The sequence below is a fragment of the Formica exsecta genome, unplaced genomic scaffold, assembly GCF_003651465.1.
Source record: "Formica exsecta isolate Colony F162 unplaced genomic scaffold, ASM365146v1 scaffold191, whole genome shotgun sequence".
NCBI lineage: Eukaryota > Metazoa > Arthropoda > Insecta > Hymenoptera > Formicidae > Formica > Formica exsecta.
This window is the reverse complement of record NW_021849211.1, coordinates 1,359,244-1,373,577: the sequence shown is the minus strand read 5'-3', so window position 1 is coordinate 1,373,577 and position 14,334 is coordinate 1,359,244. Positions and strand designations below refer to the sequence as shown.

Genomic DNA, 14,334 nt, shown 5'->3' with positions numbered 1-14,334 from the left:
ATCGGAAGATAAAAACATCTCTCTATTGGAACAGTCATGTTGATTCTTATCTTTCGATATAGTTCAACTAATTTTCTATTTTTAGTTAGATGGATAATAATAGATAATATAGTTGACGTATTAATGCCAGTTGATGTTGATAGAATCGAGCCTTATAAATGTATGTAAATAAAACGCAAAAATTTAATGTTTTCTTTTTTATGTAAGAAAGGTCGAAAGATAAATCTTTACTTTTATGTTTGGGAACGTACGTGGAACGTATATAGTTTTCGTTCATCGTTCTAAAAAACAGCGCCCTCGCAAATCAAAAGTTCAGCTTCTTCGATAAGAATAAATGAGAATAAATGGGAATAATTCGTGTTAGATTTTTAAGAAGCTTTGTTTCTTTTTGCGAGAGATTAAAAGATATAAAAGCTTCCTTGTCTATCTAGAAATATAGACATTTGGTTTTCAATGGCGTTAAATAACTCTGTCCCGTATCGAGCTTTTCGAAAGAAGCTTATATCATTCGCGAAAGATTAATAGGGCAGACTCTTATTATTACGATTAAAGAACATACGGGAATTGTGTGTAGTATAGAATCCTCGTTCTTCGTCCTAGAAACAGCGCTCTCGCGTCCTTGTTTGTTATGCTAGAGCCGCGTCATTCTTTTTTTTTTACAGTAGCGGATAAAAGTCGTGACTCGCAAGAACGTCCAGCCTAGGAAGAGATCTCTCGGACGTTCCGCGAAAATCGAAATACGTTGGAAAAACAGGGAATTTTCCGTTTCTTTCAACTGCACCTTTTGTGAAAATTGATCTGCGATCGATCGCGTAAATCTTTTCATTACGAACCATGTACTACCGTAATACGATCGTGGAAAAATTTCCCCGCTCAGCCATCTCTCTACCTTTCCTCTCTTCGAAGGCTCGGCATACGAAGACTCGTTTTATCTTCAGTAGAGGAAACGTACGACTATACAGCCAAAAGGGACAGATTTAATGCCGCGAAGGTCGAAGAGAGAAGGAGGAGGCCAGCACCTCGCGATAACGCGAAATGTACGTCCTCTTTCTCTCTCTCTCCCTCTCCTTCGCTTCGACATCTCTCTCGCGCACTCGTTGATCGATGACCGGCCACACTTCATGTCTCTCACGAAATTGTCCGCTCGCGAGGAAATATTACGCGAGACAATAGGGATAGATAGATAGACGGGGGAAAAGAGATAGAGACAGAGAAATACTCACCACCGATGCTCAGAGTTCTCCATCGGGTCTTCCGCTTGGAACCCTTCTTGCCCATTTCTCGCAGTCGCCCGCGCCACTATCGTCTCTCTTCCGCCTCTGCGCCCTCGTCCTGCACCCGCAATGAGAGATCAGTCTTTCGAAAGCTCTCTGTCGATCCCGCCTCGTTCCTCTTCTAAGACGGGAACGGGAACGCGCGACGGACCGAGATCGTCATCGCGTGCGGTGGATCCTCCTCGATTCGCGGACTACCTCGGCGGTAGCATCGCAACAGCCGTGCGATTCCACGCCGGAATAATCGTCGTCGTCGTCGTCGTCGTCGTCGATCGTTCGTCCCACGGTAGCATCGCAACAGCCGTGCGATTCCACGCCGGAATAATCGTCGTCGTCGTCGTCGTCGATCGTCTCGATCGGAATAAGGCTCTCACGATTTTCTCGCGATTTCACGCTCGTTCGTTCGCGCGTATATAAGTGACACGGTAAGCTCCTCTCGTGAAAAGGCACAAGCCCTCGATTCGCGAACGCGACGAACGGACTCTGATACGTAATCCACCCTGCTCGAACGACGACCGCACACTGCGGACCCCACCTCGCCCCTCCCAACGATATCCATGTCCACCACCCACCACCCATCTCGTTCCGCGCACTCGTCTCTCGTACGAACACACACACACATACATACTCTCTCTCTCTCTCTCTCGCTCTTTCCTTTTTATCACGTCCCCTTCTTCTCGCTGTCGTCGCTACGCTGATGAATTGCACTTTTCGTCTGTATTTCTTACATCTTCCGCAATCGGAGTGAAACAAGCGTACGTTCGTGACGCGGGAAAGAGAGAGATGAGGGTAAATAAGTGTAGCAAGTGTAGATGAAGCGTGTCTCTACGCGCGGGCGCCGTCGCACTACCCGGCTGTTCCGATTCGCGATTTATCGAAGGATTTTCGTACGAGCGTGAATTGTCGTTCGGATTGTAGTCGCGCCGTATTATTTCGCGAACGAATTCGTACGAAATGTCATGCGAATCGCGGCGACCAACGACCCACGCGACGCGACTTCGCACGGCAGAGCAATTCGAATGGTTTCCCGAAACGCCGCGCGCACGCGCACATACGTCACCGTGTTATAGATCGTTGCCTAGCAACCGGTTGCCATGAGCAACCGAGTACAACAAGTTTCGCGCCATTTTCCTCGGTAGCTGATAAAAGGTATTTGCACGTACGTGACAAAGTATTTATCGCGTATTTTGAAATCATTGATAAAATTATAATGTTACGCGCGTATGTATATAAGATGCAAGTTTATCTAATTCAGATTTCAAGTTTTGCATTACGCAATTTAAATTCGTACATTACGAAAGATGATAAATTTGTATTTATAGTTTTATATAACGTCTTTTTATAATATATGATAATTTTATGTTTATTTTCCGCTTCTTACCTTTAGTATTGTATAAATGTGTAATGTAGGATTTATTTTGTCAATTAGAGATAGATTATAAAAATGAATAAAATAATAGACGAAATTGATTTTAGTATAATAAAAATTAATTTTTTTTTTTTTTTTGTTACGCTACAATGTAAATGTTTTTATTACATTAATGATAAAATGTATATTACAATAAATGTATATTACAATAAATTGTATATAACAATAAAATATTAACAATAGAATATATTAGATTTAAAAAAAAGCGAGAGAGAGAAAGAGAGAGAGAGAGAGTGAGTGTCATCGTATCGTATGCATGTGTTTTTGTATCAGTTGAACTTCTATTGATGTTATTTGTATTATACTGTACATATATATGCAAAAATTAAATAAGTTGGAAAACTAGCTTTATTTAGGAATATGCAAAGATAAACTGCCTTAATTGTTTTTGTAGTTTGTTGAAAAACACGTTTTTTATTTATTCAGGACGGGATATTGTGAGTGACACGACGTGTATGGGTTAAATGTACAGGTTAAGTCGTTGCAACGCCTGATAAAAAGAGAAGCAAAAATGCTAAAAATATTGTCACTTCACGATTTCGAGTGTCCTGTTTTGGACAATACGGCAGCCGTCGGTTTAATTGACGACACCGTGCATTATTGCACCTACGACAAGATGCATGATGAGATGCAACCTTTCTCAAAGTACTTGCGTGGGTATCCTGAGGTTTCCATCACGCAGGAGATTCTGGCCACCCGCGACTCTGCGCGCGCGGTTAGCGCTGGAGAATTATTTCTGCCCATTCACGATAGCGTCTTCAAAAAACTTGCCAATGTATGGAGAGAGAAAGGATTGTCCGAAGCCATTCGTTTCGCTGCAGCTGCAAATCCGGAGCAGATTACAAATTTTGTGCATTGGATGGCAACAAGGTATGGGTATAATATTTTGTTATATATTGCTTGCCTTCTTGGAAGATTTCATATCTTCATTTTGATGTGAAAAATATATAACAATTCCAGACTGAATTGGATGTTGGATTTGATGGAAAGAGGAATATATCAGAGAGATGTGTTACCAACATCAGGAACTGGGTCTGTTGCCGATATTGTTGCTACACGGGATTGGAATACATCACTAGTAAGATGAATCAATTAGGAATTGATTAGAAATATATAGATAAATTTGAGTATTAAAATATTTGTGCAATGTTTATGATAGATTAGGTGTCTGTCTTGGCATCCGCATTGTGCTCGTTTAGCTGTGGCTACAAGGGACAACCGAATTCGTATTTATTCACAAGGCATACCAGGTGTGCCAGTATTGAGACATAGTGCACAAAAGTCAGTTTGCTGCTTAAGTTGGAGACCATACGCCAGTCGTGAATTAGCAGCTGCATGTTATTCTGGAGTATTAATTTGGACGATAGAGCTGGGAGCAGCCAGTAATTTACTTAGTCATGCGATACTTTTAAAGCAAAGAAATCATGTACCTGTTACAAGTGTTATATGGCATTCACAAGTAAACTTTATTCATTTTATTTTTGTTGATATTTATATAGCAATATTGTAAGAATTATAATTTGATAATAATATAAAATTTCTTTTTCTAGGGTGGCTTATTGGCATCTTGCTCACCAACAGATTTAAACATAATAATTTGGGATGTTTCGAAGGAAGATGGAGTTCCTTTGAAACGTGTTGGTGGAGGTGGCATATGCTTTATACACTGGTCATCTTGTGGCTCACGTTTATTGTCTGCTTCATGTAGAAATGTTTTTAGGTAATGGGTCTTTTTTTATTTATATTTATTTTCTTTCTATATATATATAATGAGTTGCTCAATATTCAAATAATTATGTATGTGATTAAAAAAATTGATATTTAATTTTAGAGTTTGGAATACTGGCGTTCCAACGCCATGGCATGCAGAAAGGTGGACAGTTCCTCATGGTCGTGTAGCAACTGCATGCTTTGGTCCCAATTTAACATTACTATTTGCTACTACTGAAGATCCTGCTACGATATTCTCATTGCCATTGCAAGATAATATATTTGATGTTAAGAAAGCAACTAATAATGATGTAAAGATAGCTATGCGTCTAATCGATTTAACGAAAGTAAATTTTTCATGGGATGATGATGATTATATCACAGTGGGAGGCAGAATAGTTTCTATGGAATGGGATTCAACAGGAAAATATCTCGCTATTCTTTTCCAGGTCTGTAACAATATGATTAAATAGATCTGTTTGGTTTACTTGCATTTTTTGTGTATAAAATAAATGTACATGTAGGTTTTAAAAAGAAAAAGATAAAACAGATAAGACAAAATAAATAAAAAAAATAAAATAAATAAATAGAACACAAGAAGTGCAACTAAAACGAACAGATGTGATGTTATGAAAGTTAAATGATGAAATGCTTGGTGCTAATTGTTTTCTTGTTACCATTTGTTTTTTTTCTCTGGAAAATAGGATAGTCCAGTTATTGCTCTAGTTAAAACGAGCCTAAGTAATTTATCACGAATAGTGGAAGTGCAGCCCAGCTGTCTCATCAAAGGATTTCCCGGTGAAGTACCAAACTGTATTAACTTTTATCAAAAACATTCATCATGGCTTTGTTTAACAATAGCTTGGAGTAGTGGACGCGTGCAACATTTTCCGATTGTCGAAAATGAATCTAAAGTTGATGTTACCACACATTTTACGCTATTGTCTCAATCTGAAATAACAAATGAATCGTATAAAGTTTGTGGTTACAGACAATATTAAATTGTTATTTCTATAATATGGATGAGATGATAATAATAAACTTTTTAAGATTTTTCGATTTTTCAAGTTCGTAAATAATCGTAAATAATAATGTATAATAAAAAAAAAAAATTTTTTTTTGATAAATGTAAAAAGAAGAACATTTTCAATAATTAACCGTGCCAAATAATCATATTATTGTAAACTTTTTTTTACATATGTGTGTGCGTGCGTGTACGTGCCTATATGTACATATATATATACATATATGCCCGTGTACGACGCACTAAAAATGAATAAGACAGAGCGATTAAATATTCGCCGAGAGAGCGGCGGCGGTACAAAAATTCACCACAGTCGGCCGGAGAGAGAACCACACAGACGCGACGAATACACACACACACACACACACACACACATATACATATATACATATATATATACATATATATATACATACATATATATATACATATATATATACACATATATATGGACAAAGCTTATGTAATTCTCGTTTCGAAGTAGTTTATACCCGTTACTGTAGACAAAAAAACGAATGGGTGGTCCGCCATTGGATTCTCTCTAATGGACTATGTTTGTAACGTATGAAACATAAAAAACACAACGTATCCTCTCGGTTTGGTACCTAATTATAAGAAGTCACATGCAGAGCGTGCGTCTTTCTATTTTTACATCGCTTGACCGAACGCTAAACGTTTGCCGACACGTATGTATGTACGTGTTGCGGTCTATGCTATTTTCAATGCTCTATGTATCACCCGTTTTACGATATCACAGTTCTGTACATGTGGATGTGAACATTTAAGTTTTTAGTACTCTTGTCAGATCAATTTGATCTAAGCAATTTATCGTTTGTAAATACTTTCTTTTTCTAGAAAGGAAAATGGGAAATGATACTTTCACATTTGTTAAAATTTAAACTTTAAAAATCTGTGATAGATAATTGCTATTAACATATATCTGTATAACTCTCTATCACGCGAATACTTAAAAGTTAACGTTTGTTGAACAGTCTACAAATATGACTATAGATAATCGGGCATTTTCATTTTCTCTTTTCTCGTTTTTTTTCTTCAGACACATATGTTTTAATTAAAACTTTATAACATACACAATATGCTTTCCCGAGATTAGAATATTATTTTGATCTCTACAGATATCTAACAACTTTAAGATTTTTTTATTTATTTGATTTTCTTCCGTTTTACAAGTACAAATATAGGAATAATGTCATAGTACATTATATTAGTATCAAAGATCAAAACAATAAGAAGATTTTAAAATTATATACATGAGTATTCGTATAAAATTATTAATTTGTTGGGATAATTATTGGGATATAATCGCTTTACGAAAAAGATCATATGTATGTGGGAGGGGCGGTTAATCGTTTTTTGTGCGAGACGCGATTAAACGCGTTCGAAATGGTTTTTTATACGTTTTGCTGTTATTGCATCCGTATGGAGAGAGAATATGATCGGTGTCCTTTTTACAGTATATTTATTTTAAGGGCGGTCGGGCCGCGCGTACACACATGCGGCGACTATGGTACGAGCGAAGTTGACAGGTGCCTGGGTAAAAAAGCAGGATCGTGAGCGGGCATAGTATGTATATAATGTAAGCATAGAGGGCTGGCAGACCACATGTGCCACTCTATCACTTATCTACCCGTAATATGACGTACAGCTCGCTCATGCAAGATGCACCAAGGCGTATGCATACTCGTGTATGTGCGCGCGCGTAATTTTCCGCGTAAGGGAAGCGCGAGCGAGAGCGAGTCGTGTACACATATTGTATATTATTGTACACTATTATGTATACAACTACATTTTATGTGTATTATTTTACACATGGAGAAAATGGAAAAATACGAAATAATCTAACATATCAGCACGTCAGCGTGATTTACTTAAAAACATTTTATATCCGGTTATATAAAAATCTGCATCTTTGTCGTTTCAAGATTATTTAATTTGGAGTATATATGTATATATATATATATTTATAGGTAACCCTAGAGAGAGAGAGAGAGAGAGATACTGATCATAATTATGTTGAAAGGTTATCGTCCTGCATATCATTAAAATGGTGAATATGACTCCTGACAATTTTTAAAGTAACTAAAATGAAAAAAGATTGTGCTATAATATCCAGTGGAGAGGATTGATAGGTAAGAAATCGAATTGTAATATGGAAAGGTATCTTGTTCCACGCAGCAGCAATATAATTTTAAAGATATCCAGTGGATACATTTTTCTTTTCGTGAAAATAATGCGCTTTTGGGAGTATTATGACGAAACGAGGTGAGAAGATCCGTGCAATAACGGTAGCTTGTAATAGGAGAACAAGGAGTGAATGACTTGTGTCCTCATGTGGTGCGCGCATAGAAGCTGTTGTTAATAAGTGACGCGTGTGTGGCAGCTGGTTTTACATTTTTTTGCCCTGTACCCGATTCTTAGGGTTTGAGCGACGAAAGATCGTCTTGAGTTCTTTCCTTCTTTCTCTTTCATCCTTTCTCTTTCCCATGCATCTTTCGTCTTTCTCATTTGTACAATGTTTACGCTGCGTATTGACTTTATTAAATAAATAACACTACAAGTAGTTTTGAATATTTTTTAATATAATATTTCTCGGGCTAAAATCGAATTAAATATCAACATAATTATAAGGAACGTGATTCTCTTTGGATTTTTTTTATTATTTTGTTTTCTATATTAATATACAGTTTTTATGTTGATATATCGTTTTATCCGCGAAATCATGCGTAGGTATCACTGAATATAATTGGCCAAATCATGAATGACCGGTTCGTACAACGTGACGATTCTGACTTGAAGGAGGTTTGGAAATTGCTCCAAAGGAAAAATGCTCCCGCGCGGGGCATCGAACGCGCGCCAACAGATGTTCAATTGCGCCCGCCACCCCCGGGACTCGAAGGGACCGCAGGACCCCCGGTGTCAGCAGCGACAAGTGCAGCCGCGGTAGGCAAGCAGGGGGGACTTGGGGGAGACGACTTGGCGCGATGCAGCCACGCGAGTGGGCGGCGCGATATTCCCTCTCGCGCCTTCTCATGTACCCTTGCGCGTTTTTTTATAATATTCCCTCCGTCCGCTTTCCAAGGAGAGGAGCAATTTCGAAGGGCTTCGTTGCGGAGGAGGGGAAAAATCTTGGTCCTCTCGGCTCGAGACTCCTTGGCGGAAGAAAGCGGTCGTCGCGCGACTGATAGTCTTCGACGAGACGCGTTAACGAATAGTGTGAAAGCGTGAACCCCCTTATCAGTTACGGGAAGAGTAGTGTTATTTTCATTCGTTCGGTGTTTACGTTGTTTTTCGCGATTAATTGTTTGTCGCATGCGTACCACGAGAGAGAAGGAGCGGAAAAGACCGACGCGATAAGCGTGTCCGTGATCGGCGTGTACATGTTGATACGTTGATATCAAAGTAAGCTGCTTCTCTTTGACGTTATATTCTACAATTTTACTATCATCGATTCCTAGAAGAAAGTGAGGCTATCACACAATTGGAGATTTCTTTGTGGTCACAATAATTTAACAGAACATTGGATTAAAACGCTACTTATGAGAGAAGTCTAGCGTTTTTAGAACGATTATATTTTACGTTTTCTGATGAAAGAAAAACCAAAGATTTTGTATTGTGCTCTGTGTCTGCACCTCATTTTCTCCTGGTGATTAAATCGAATTTAGGATTAGGATTACTAAAAGTTAACTTTATAAAAATTGCAATTTCGAAAGACAGGAAAGATATTATTTTAACTCGTGCAATTGACCAAAAAACAATTGCAGTTGAGTAATCACTCCTTTTGGTTTTGCTTAAAGATCGGAAGTGTTTTTATAATAATATTATAGGCGTTAATCTGATGATAGCAGTGACTTTTCTTTATATAAATATTTGATATACAGTAAATTGTACGTAAGTACTCACGGTTTTATCTTTATAGAATTCGCCTGTAGATCTAGCCAAAATAGCTTTTACTTGTTTTTATACAGAATTGATTTTCATTTTATTTTTTTGAGCCCCATATCTCCGTGCTTGTATATATTCAATAGATTAATCATTTGCGTCACCCAATTAAAAAAATTACCTTATTGGTTTAATCAACGTGCATTTTTTTTGCTACAATTTATTTCTCATTTTTAATTCTAAATTACATATATTTTGATCAAAGATTATATCAATGCACGCGCATGATTAGTTATCAAGTTAAAATTTAAGTCGTGGCGCGTGGAAACCGTCACGTGATCACTTACGTTCGTCTGCTTCGCGGTAGCAAATGAACCTTTGATTAGGTATAAAAAGATTTTCCATAAGAAGAGAGTGCCAAAAAAATAATAAGGAAATGACACTCGTGACTTCATGCTCATTAACAAATACATAATTGCATAATCATCGCAAGCTCTCATTCGTATCATCATTATCGTTATCTGCCGATGTCTTTGCTGGGTTCCGTTATCTCACGTCTAACGAGAGCTCCCAATATGATAGAGCAAAGAGCACAGCGCGCTTCGCACTGGCTTTCCTAATCCGTCGTGCGTGTGTTACGTTACAAAATCCTCACTATAGTTTTGCAATTTAATCGGTTTACTGCAATTAAATATATGTATTGCTATGATTGACGGCAGGCTGCCGGCCGCGTCGAGCCCGGACCGACGACAACAAAGAAGAAGGAGGAGGAGGAGGAGAAGATGCACCTCGAAGATTATCACGGCGAGAGGAGCGAGGAGGACGACGCGCGACGTCCCATATCCGGCCTGGACCAGGACGACTTCATCGACGACAGTTCGCTTCCCGATATGGCGTCCTTAGTGTCCATGACCGGTATAGAAATTAACGACGCACAATCACATTGCTGGATGGCCTCGCAAGCGGACAACAGTACCCTTTTCTCCCCGTTGGATCCGCAAGACTATCTCGATTGGGACCAGGTGCCCATTGTCTTTCAGTATCCTAATACCGCGGGTGGATCACCTGGAAGCACCTGCAGCGAAGCAACTACGCCAACTTGGAGCGGCGCACTAACGACGACGGGTCATGGCGAGGATAAATCGGACTGTCAAAAGTTACCATCAATGGGCTCGGCCTTCTCTTTTTCGCGCACCTTCTGCAACGCGATTTATCCGGAATACGGAACGGAATCGCATAGTGGTCATCAGGATTATCAAGAGGATTGCCAGGAGGACGTGGTGTCGTTGCTGATGAGCATGCAAAACGATATCGCCGCTCAAAATTATTGTTCTTCCTCCGTGCAGATGTCTTCCGTTGGCGATGAGTTTGACCTGAGTCTAATTAGAGGCGATCCGACGTCTTTGTTGAACGCCGTGGACTCGCCGTCGTCGTCGTCGGCGTCGTCAACGACCTGTCTGACGGGCGACGATCATCAAGAATCATTCCAGAACTTCGACCCGCCGTATTACGCAGTCGGGCACCTCGTTTCTTCGCAGCAACAGCCGTCCGCGCTGTCGACGATCAATTTTGCCGGCGATGTCGTCGGCGCAACAGACAGTTTCGGCAATCAAGTGATATTGCCGCGGAACGAGGGTCTGCTGTTTGGCAATCAGCGGGTCGCCGGGTCAAAAGTCGCGGGAAACGAGAAGAGTGATAAGTCGTACGGTAAGTACGCAGCATACTGTCTCTTCGTTTATTCCAAAGAGGAATTTATTCTTCTATTTAATTCGTCAGAGAATTTCCCCGGGTGTCTTATCGAATAAAAAAAATCTTTGGTATTAAAATAAAATCCGCCTACTTATACTTTCAATACTTTTAGGATTACAAAATAATAACCTAATATACTTCAAATATTTCTCAATAAACTCAAACACATACATTTCCAATATCAAGTGGCATTCCGTACGAGTATAATGTCAGATGCAGTTGTATTTACATTTGCGCGTACATCTCATGTTGTAGATTGTACGAAACCAGTGGAAGAGAACTTGCTCGTGTCGGCTTACCAATGCCACTGGATCGACTGCGGTTGTGCGTTCGCGGAGCAGGAAGGCCTGGTCCGGCACATCGAGAGGCGGCACGTGGAGTCGTCCTCGACGAACACGCACGGTCACGGCAGACGGATGCAGCGAATTGACCGAGATAAAGAGCGCGAAGGCAAAGAGGCAGGGGAAGGTTTTCCCGGCGCCGCGACGAGTCGCGAGGACGAATTCGCCTGTCTGTGGCAAGGGTGTCCGCGCGCGCGACCCTTCAACGCGAGATACAAATTGCTCATTCACATGCGGGTACACACGCAAGAGAAGCCGAACAAATGTCCGGTCAGTGTCATCGTCATCATCTTGTTTGCTCCTTCAGTGACTTCAAGTCCGCGTAAATTTCAACATGATTCTTATATTGACGCGGATTTTCTGTAAAAACTTTCTGTACGCGGAAAAAAAATTATTATTATTTTATCGGTCGCTCTATCGATTTATGTAGGATCCATGTAAATTATCAAGTTTCTTGTTTTGCACGAATTATCTGCCAATGAAATGGCAATTTTTCTAAACTGTCAATTTTTGGTTTAGTTCGCCGGTTGTAAGAAGGCCTTCAGCCGTCTGGAGAACTTAAAAATTCATCAGAGATCGCATACAGGCGAGAGGCCTTATGCATGCCAACATAATGGCTGTTCGAAGGCATTTAGCAACAGCAGCGACCGGGCTAAGCATCAGAGGACACATTACGATAGAGTACGATTTCATTTTTATTTATCTTGTGTATATAAGTGTGACGTGTATAATTTAAAGATTATCTCAAACATTTTTTTCTAGCAGCTTTTAACATAATACATATGTTTTACATTTTTATTAACTACACATTAATATTATAATTAATTTTATTATGGCTTAATAGAATTTTAGATTTATTTGATAAATTAGACCATTATGGCATATATATCTTGTTATTTGAAATATATTAGAATGTTATATCATCATCGATTCGACAATCTTTTTTTCAGCAAAAGCACAATTTTATGCATAAAAAATTAATAATGTCAATTTTTTTTCTAGAAACCATATGCTTGCCAGGTAAGCGGCTGCGGCAAGCGTTACACGGATCCGTCGAGCCTTAGGAAGCACCTGAAGAATCATACAGAGAATTCTAATACATTGTCCAGTTTGTTATCGGATAAAGTATCAACGACAACCAATACAACAGGACATACATTAAATTCGACGAATCCTTGCCGACAACGCCAAAACGCATGTATCTTTGATGTGGAAACGAATCATCCGTCGTATAAGCTGTCTAAAATCTATATTAAAGATGAAGACGCAAATAATGTTTGTCACCCGAATAGAATCTCCATAAACTTTGACAACAACCAGCAGGAGTACGTGCCGATCGAATCGGTTCGTCATCTTCTTATGAACGATATCAACAACGCGCAAAACGAAAATACAGGTAACGTATATATGTATTCAATCGATTAAATCTTTGGTAGAAATTATAAATTCTATCAAATTTTTTCCACGCGAAAGATCTATATGATTCACAACATTCGTCCAACAAAGTATTTAAAAGGGAGTGATTTCAATACTGTCACTTTATATATATAAAACGATCTAGTTTCTATTATTAATTGCAGTAACGTTTTTGTGGCATCTTTTAGATTCCACATGCTACCTGTGTACTGCGAATTAATAATCTATCCAATTATTAATAACAAGTGTTACGAGTATCCTTCCAAATTAAAATCAAAGATATTGTGTATTGCCGTGATGATTTTATATGTTTTGAATGCTTAGCATGGCTTATCCTATATGTGACAATATTTAATCAGTATCTTCGATATAAAAGATCTGGCCGAAATACGATAAGAAATATTCCATCTATTTAGTTTCACTGCTTATACATAGTTTTCTATTTTTAAGCGAAAAGCATCGAAGAAGATAGCATGACCTTTAACTTTTATTAGTAACATAGAACGTGTTATTGAAACGAGTTCTATTACAACAGTTTCTCTTAGAGAAAATATTATTTGTTAAGTAGATCAATTATGTGAAATTATTGTAAATTTAAATCAAGTTAAATTTTGTAGCAAGTAAGAGTCAATTTACTTAGAAAAATCTTGACCATTTAGCTATTCTCAATCTTCTCTATATAATGCTTTGGAAGAGAGAAAGAGAGAGAGAAGATATGACTAATTATTTTTCAAAACTCCATCTCGCTCTCGGAAAAGATACGGCGGCATTTTCCGCGAACATATTTAGCATGAGATGTTATCGTGTCTATATTGATCCTGTCTTTTCACATCTTTAAGTTGCGTGTAATTTTGATTAGACCGCGTATAAAAAGACACCCGCGCGGGTCATCAGCCATTAGATCGTGTATGCGTGCGACTCGCTCGTGCGCGCATTGGCTTTTTCTGTCGTGGCTCGCGCACTACAACGAGACGCCGATGACAGTGTCACGCTCGGTCGTCTATAGTTAATCTCAGAGGAGGTTCGCCGTGCTTTTATGCTTTTACCCCATACCGAGTCTTAAAATAATATTCTTTACTTTTTTGGGGGGGCCGCGCGGCGTACGCGCGTATGACGAACGCGCGAATGAGCAAGTAAGGGCATACGCGTGACAAAACAGATGACGCGTTGCCACGTGCCACGCACCCGTGCTATTTCCAAAAGAACCCTCGCGTAATTTCGTAAAGAGTGCGTAAAAACGCGCGTATAAGATCGAATGCGACAGTCAGAAAGAGAGAGAGAGAAAGAGAAAAAGAAAGTTGTTATTGGTATTGTTTCAGGATACTGTGCATCCGCAGAAGATGATATACCGGATTTTCACGATCTTGGCGCCGACATAGAACGGCAATTCCACGAGCTAAGCGCTCTCGATGATGCTATTTTCATCGACGGATGATTTCCCTCAGCGGGAGAATCCTTTTTCTCATGAAGGCGAAACAGGATAGATGCTTC

The 14,334-nt window shown here is 39.2% G+C and overlaps 3 protein-coding genes across 6 annotated transcripts in view; 2 read left to right on the top strand and 1 right to left on the bottom strand.

Moving 5' to 3' along the window:
• LOC115233930 overlaps positions 1-1,539 on the bottom strand; it is a 30,647-nt gene extending 29,108 nt beyond the window's left edge. Inside the window, exon 1 of the mRNA XM_029804581.1 lies at positions 1,224-1,539. Coding sequence (XP_029660441.1) covers positions 1,224-1,278 — 55 coding nt within the window. The 5' untranslated portion in view covers positions 1,279-1,539. The remainder of the gene's footprint in view (positions 1-1,223) is intronic.
• A 25-nt stretch (positions 1,540-1,564) lies between these two features.
• On the top strand, positions 1,565-5,458 carry LOC115233931 (aladin). Of its 3 annotated transcripts, none has more exons than XM_029804582.1 (7): positions 1,565-2,423; positions 3,130-3,573; positions 3,664-3,781; positions 3,863-4,162; positions 4,254-4,423; positions 4,535-4,862; positions 5,118-5,458. In XM_029804582.1, exons 2-7 carry the CDS (start codon positions 3,215-3,217, stop codon positions 5,412-5,414), a joined length of 1,572 nt encoding a protein of 523 aa, XP_029660442.1. In that variant the 5' UTR covers positions 1,565-2,423; positions 3,130-3,214; the 3' UTR covers positions 5,415-5,458. The 3 variants fall into 3 exon arrangements, with proteins under 3 accessions (XP_029660442.1, XP_029660444.1, XP_029660443.1); XM_029804584.1 differs by lacking the exon at positions 1,565-2,423 and adding an exon at positions 2,480-2,495; XM_029804583.1 differs by lacking the exon at positions 1,565-2,423 and adding an exon at positions 2,993-3,009.
• Positions 5,459-8,198: 2,740 nt separating this feature from the next.
• Positions 8,199-14,334, top strand: part of LOC115233938 (zinc finger protein 16-like) — a 21,235-nt gene continuing 15,099 nt past the window's right edge. Inside the window, exons 1-6 of one of the 2 annotated variants that reach the window (XM_029804594.1) lie at positions 8,199-8,398; positions 10,057-11,044; positions 11,342-11,697; positions 11,947-12,108; positions 12,430-12,823; positions 14,163-14,327. In XM_029804594.1, coding sequence (XP_029660454.1) covers positions 8,213-8,398; positions 10,057-11,044; positions 11,342-11,697; positions 11,947-12,108; positions 12,430-12,823; positions 14,163-14,278 — 2,202 coding nt within the window. In that variant the 5' untranslated portion in view covers positions 8,199-8,212 and the 3' untranslated portion in view covers positions 14,279-14,327. Of the gene's footprint in view, positions 8,399-8,418; positions 8,858-10,056; positions 11,045-11,341; positions 11,698-11,946; positions 12,109-12,429; positions 12,824-14,162; positions 14,328-14,334 lie in introns of those variants that run through there. The other variant, XM_029804595.1, reaches the window with a different exon arrangement.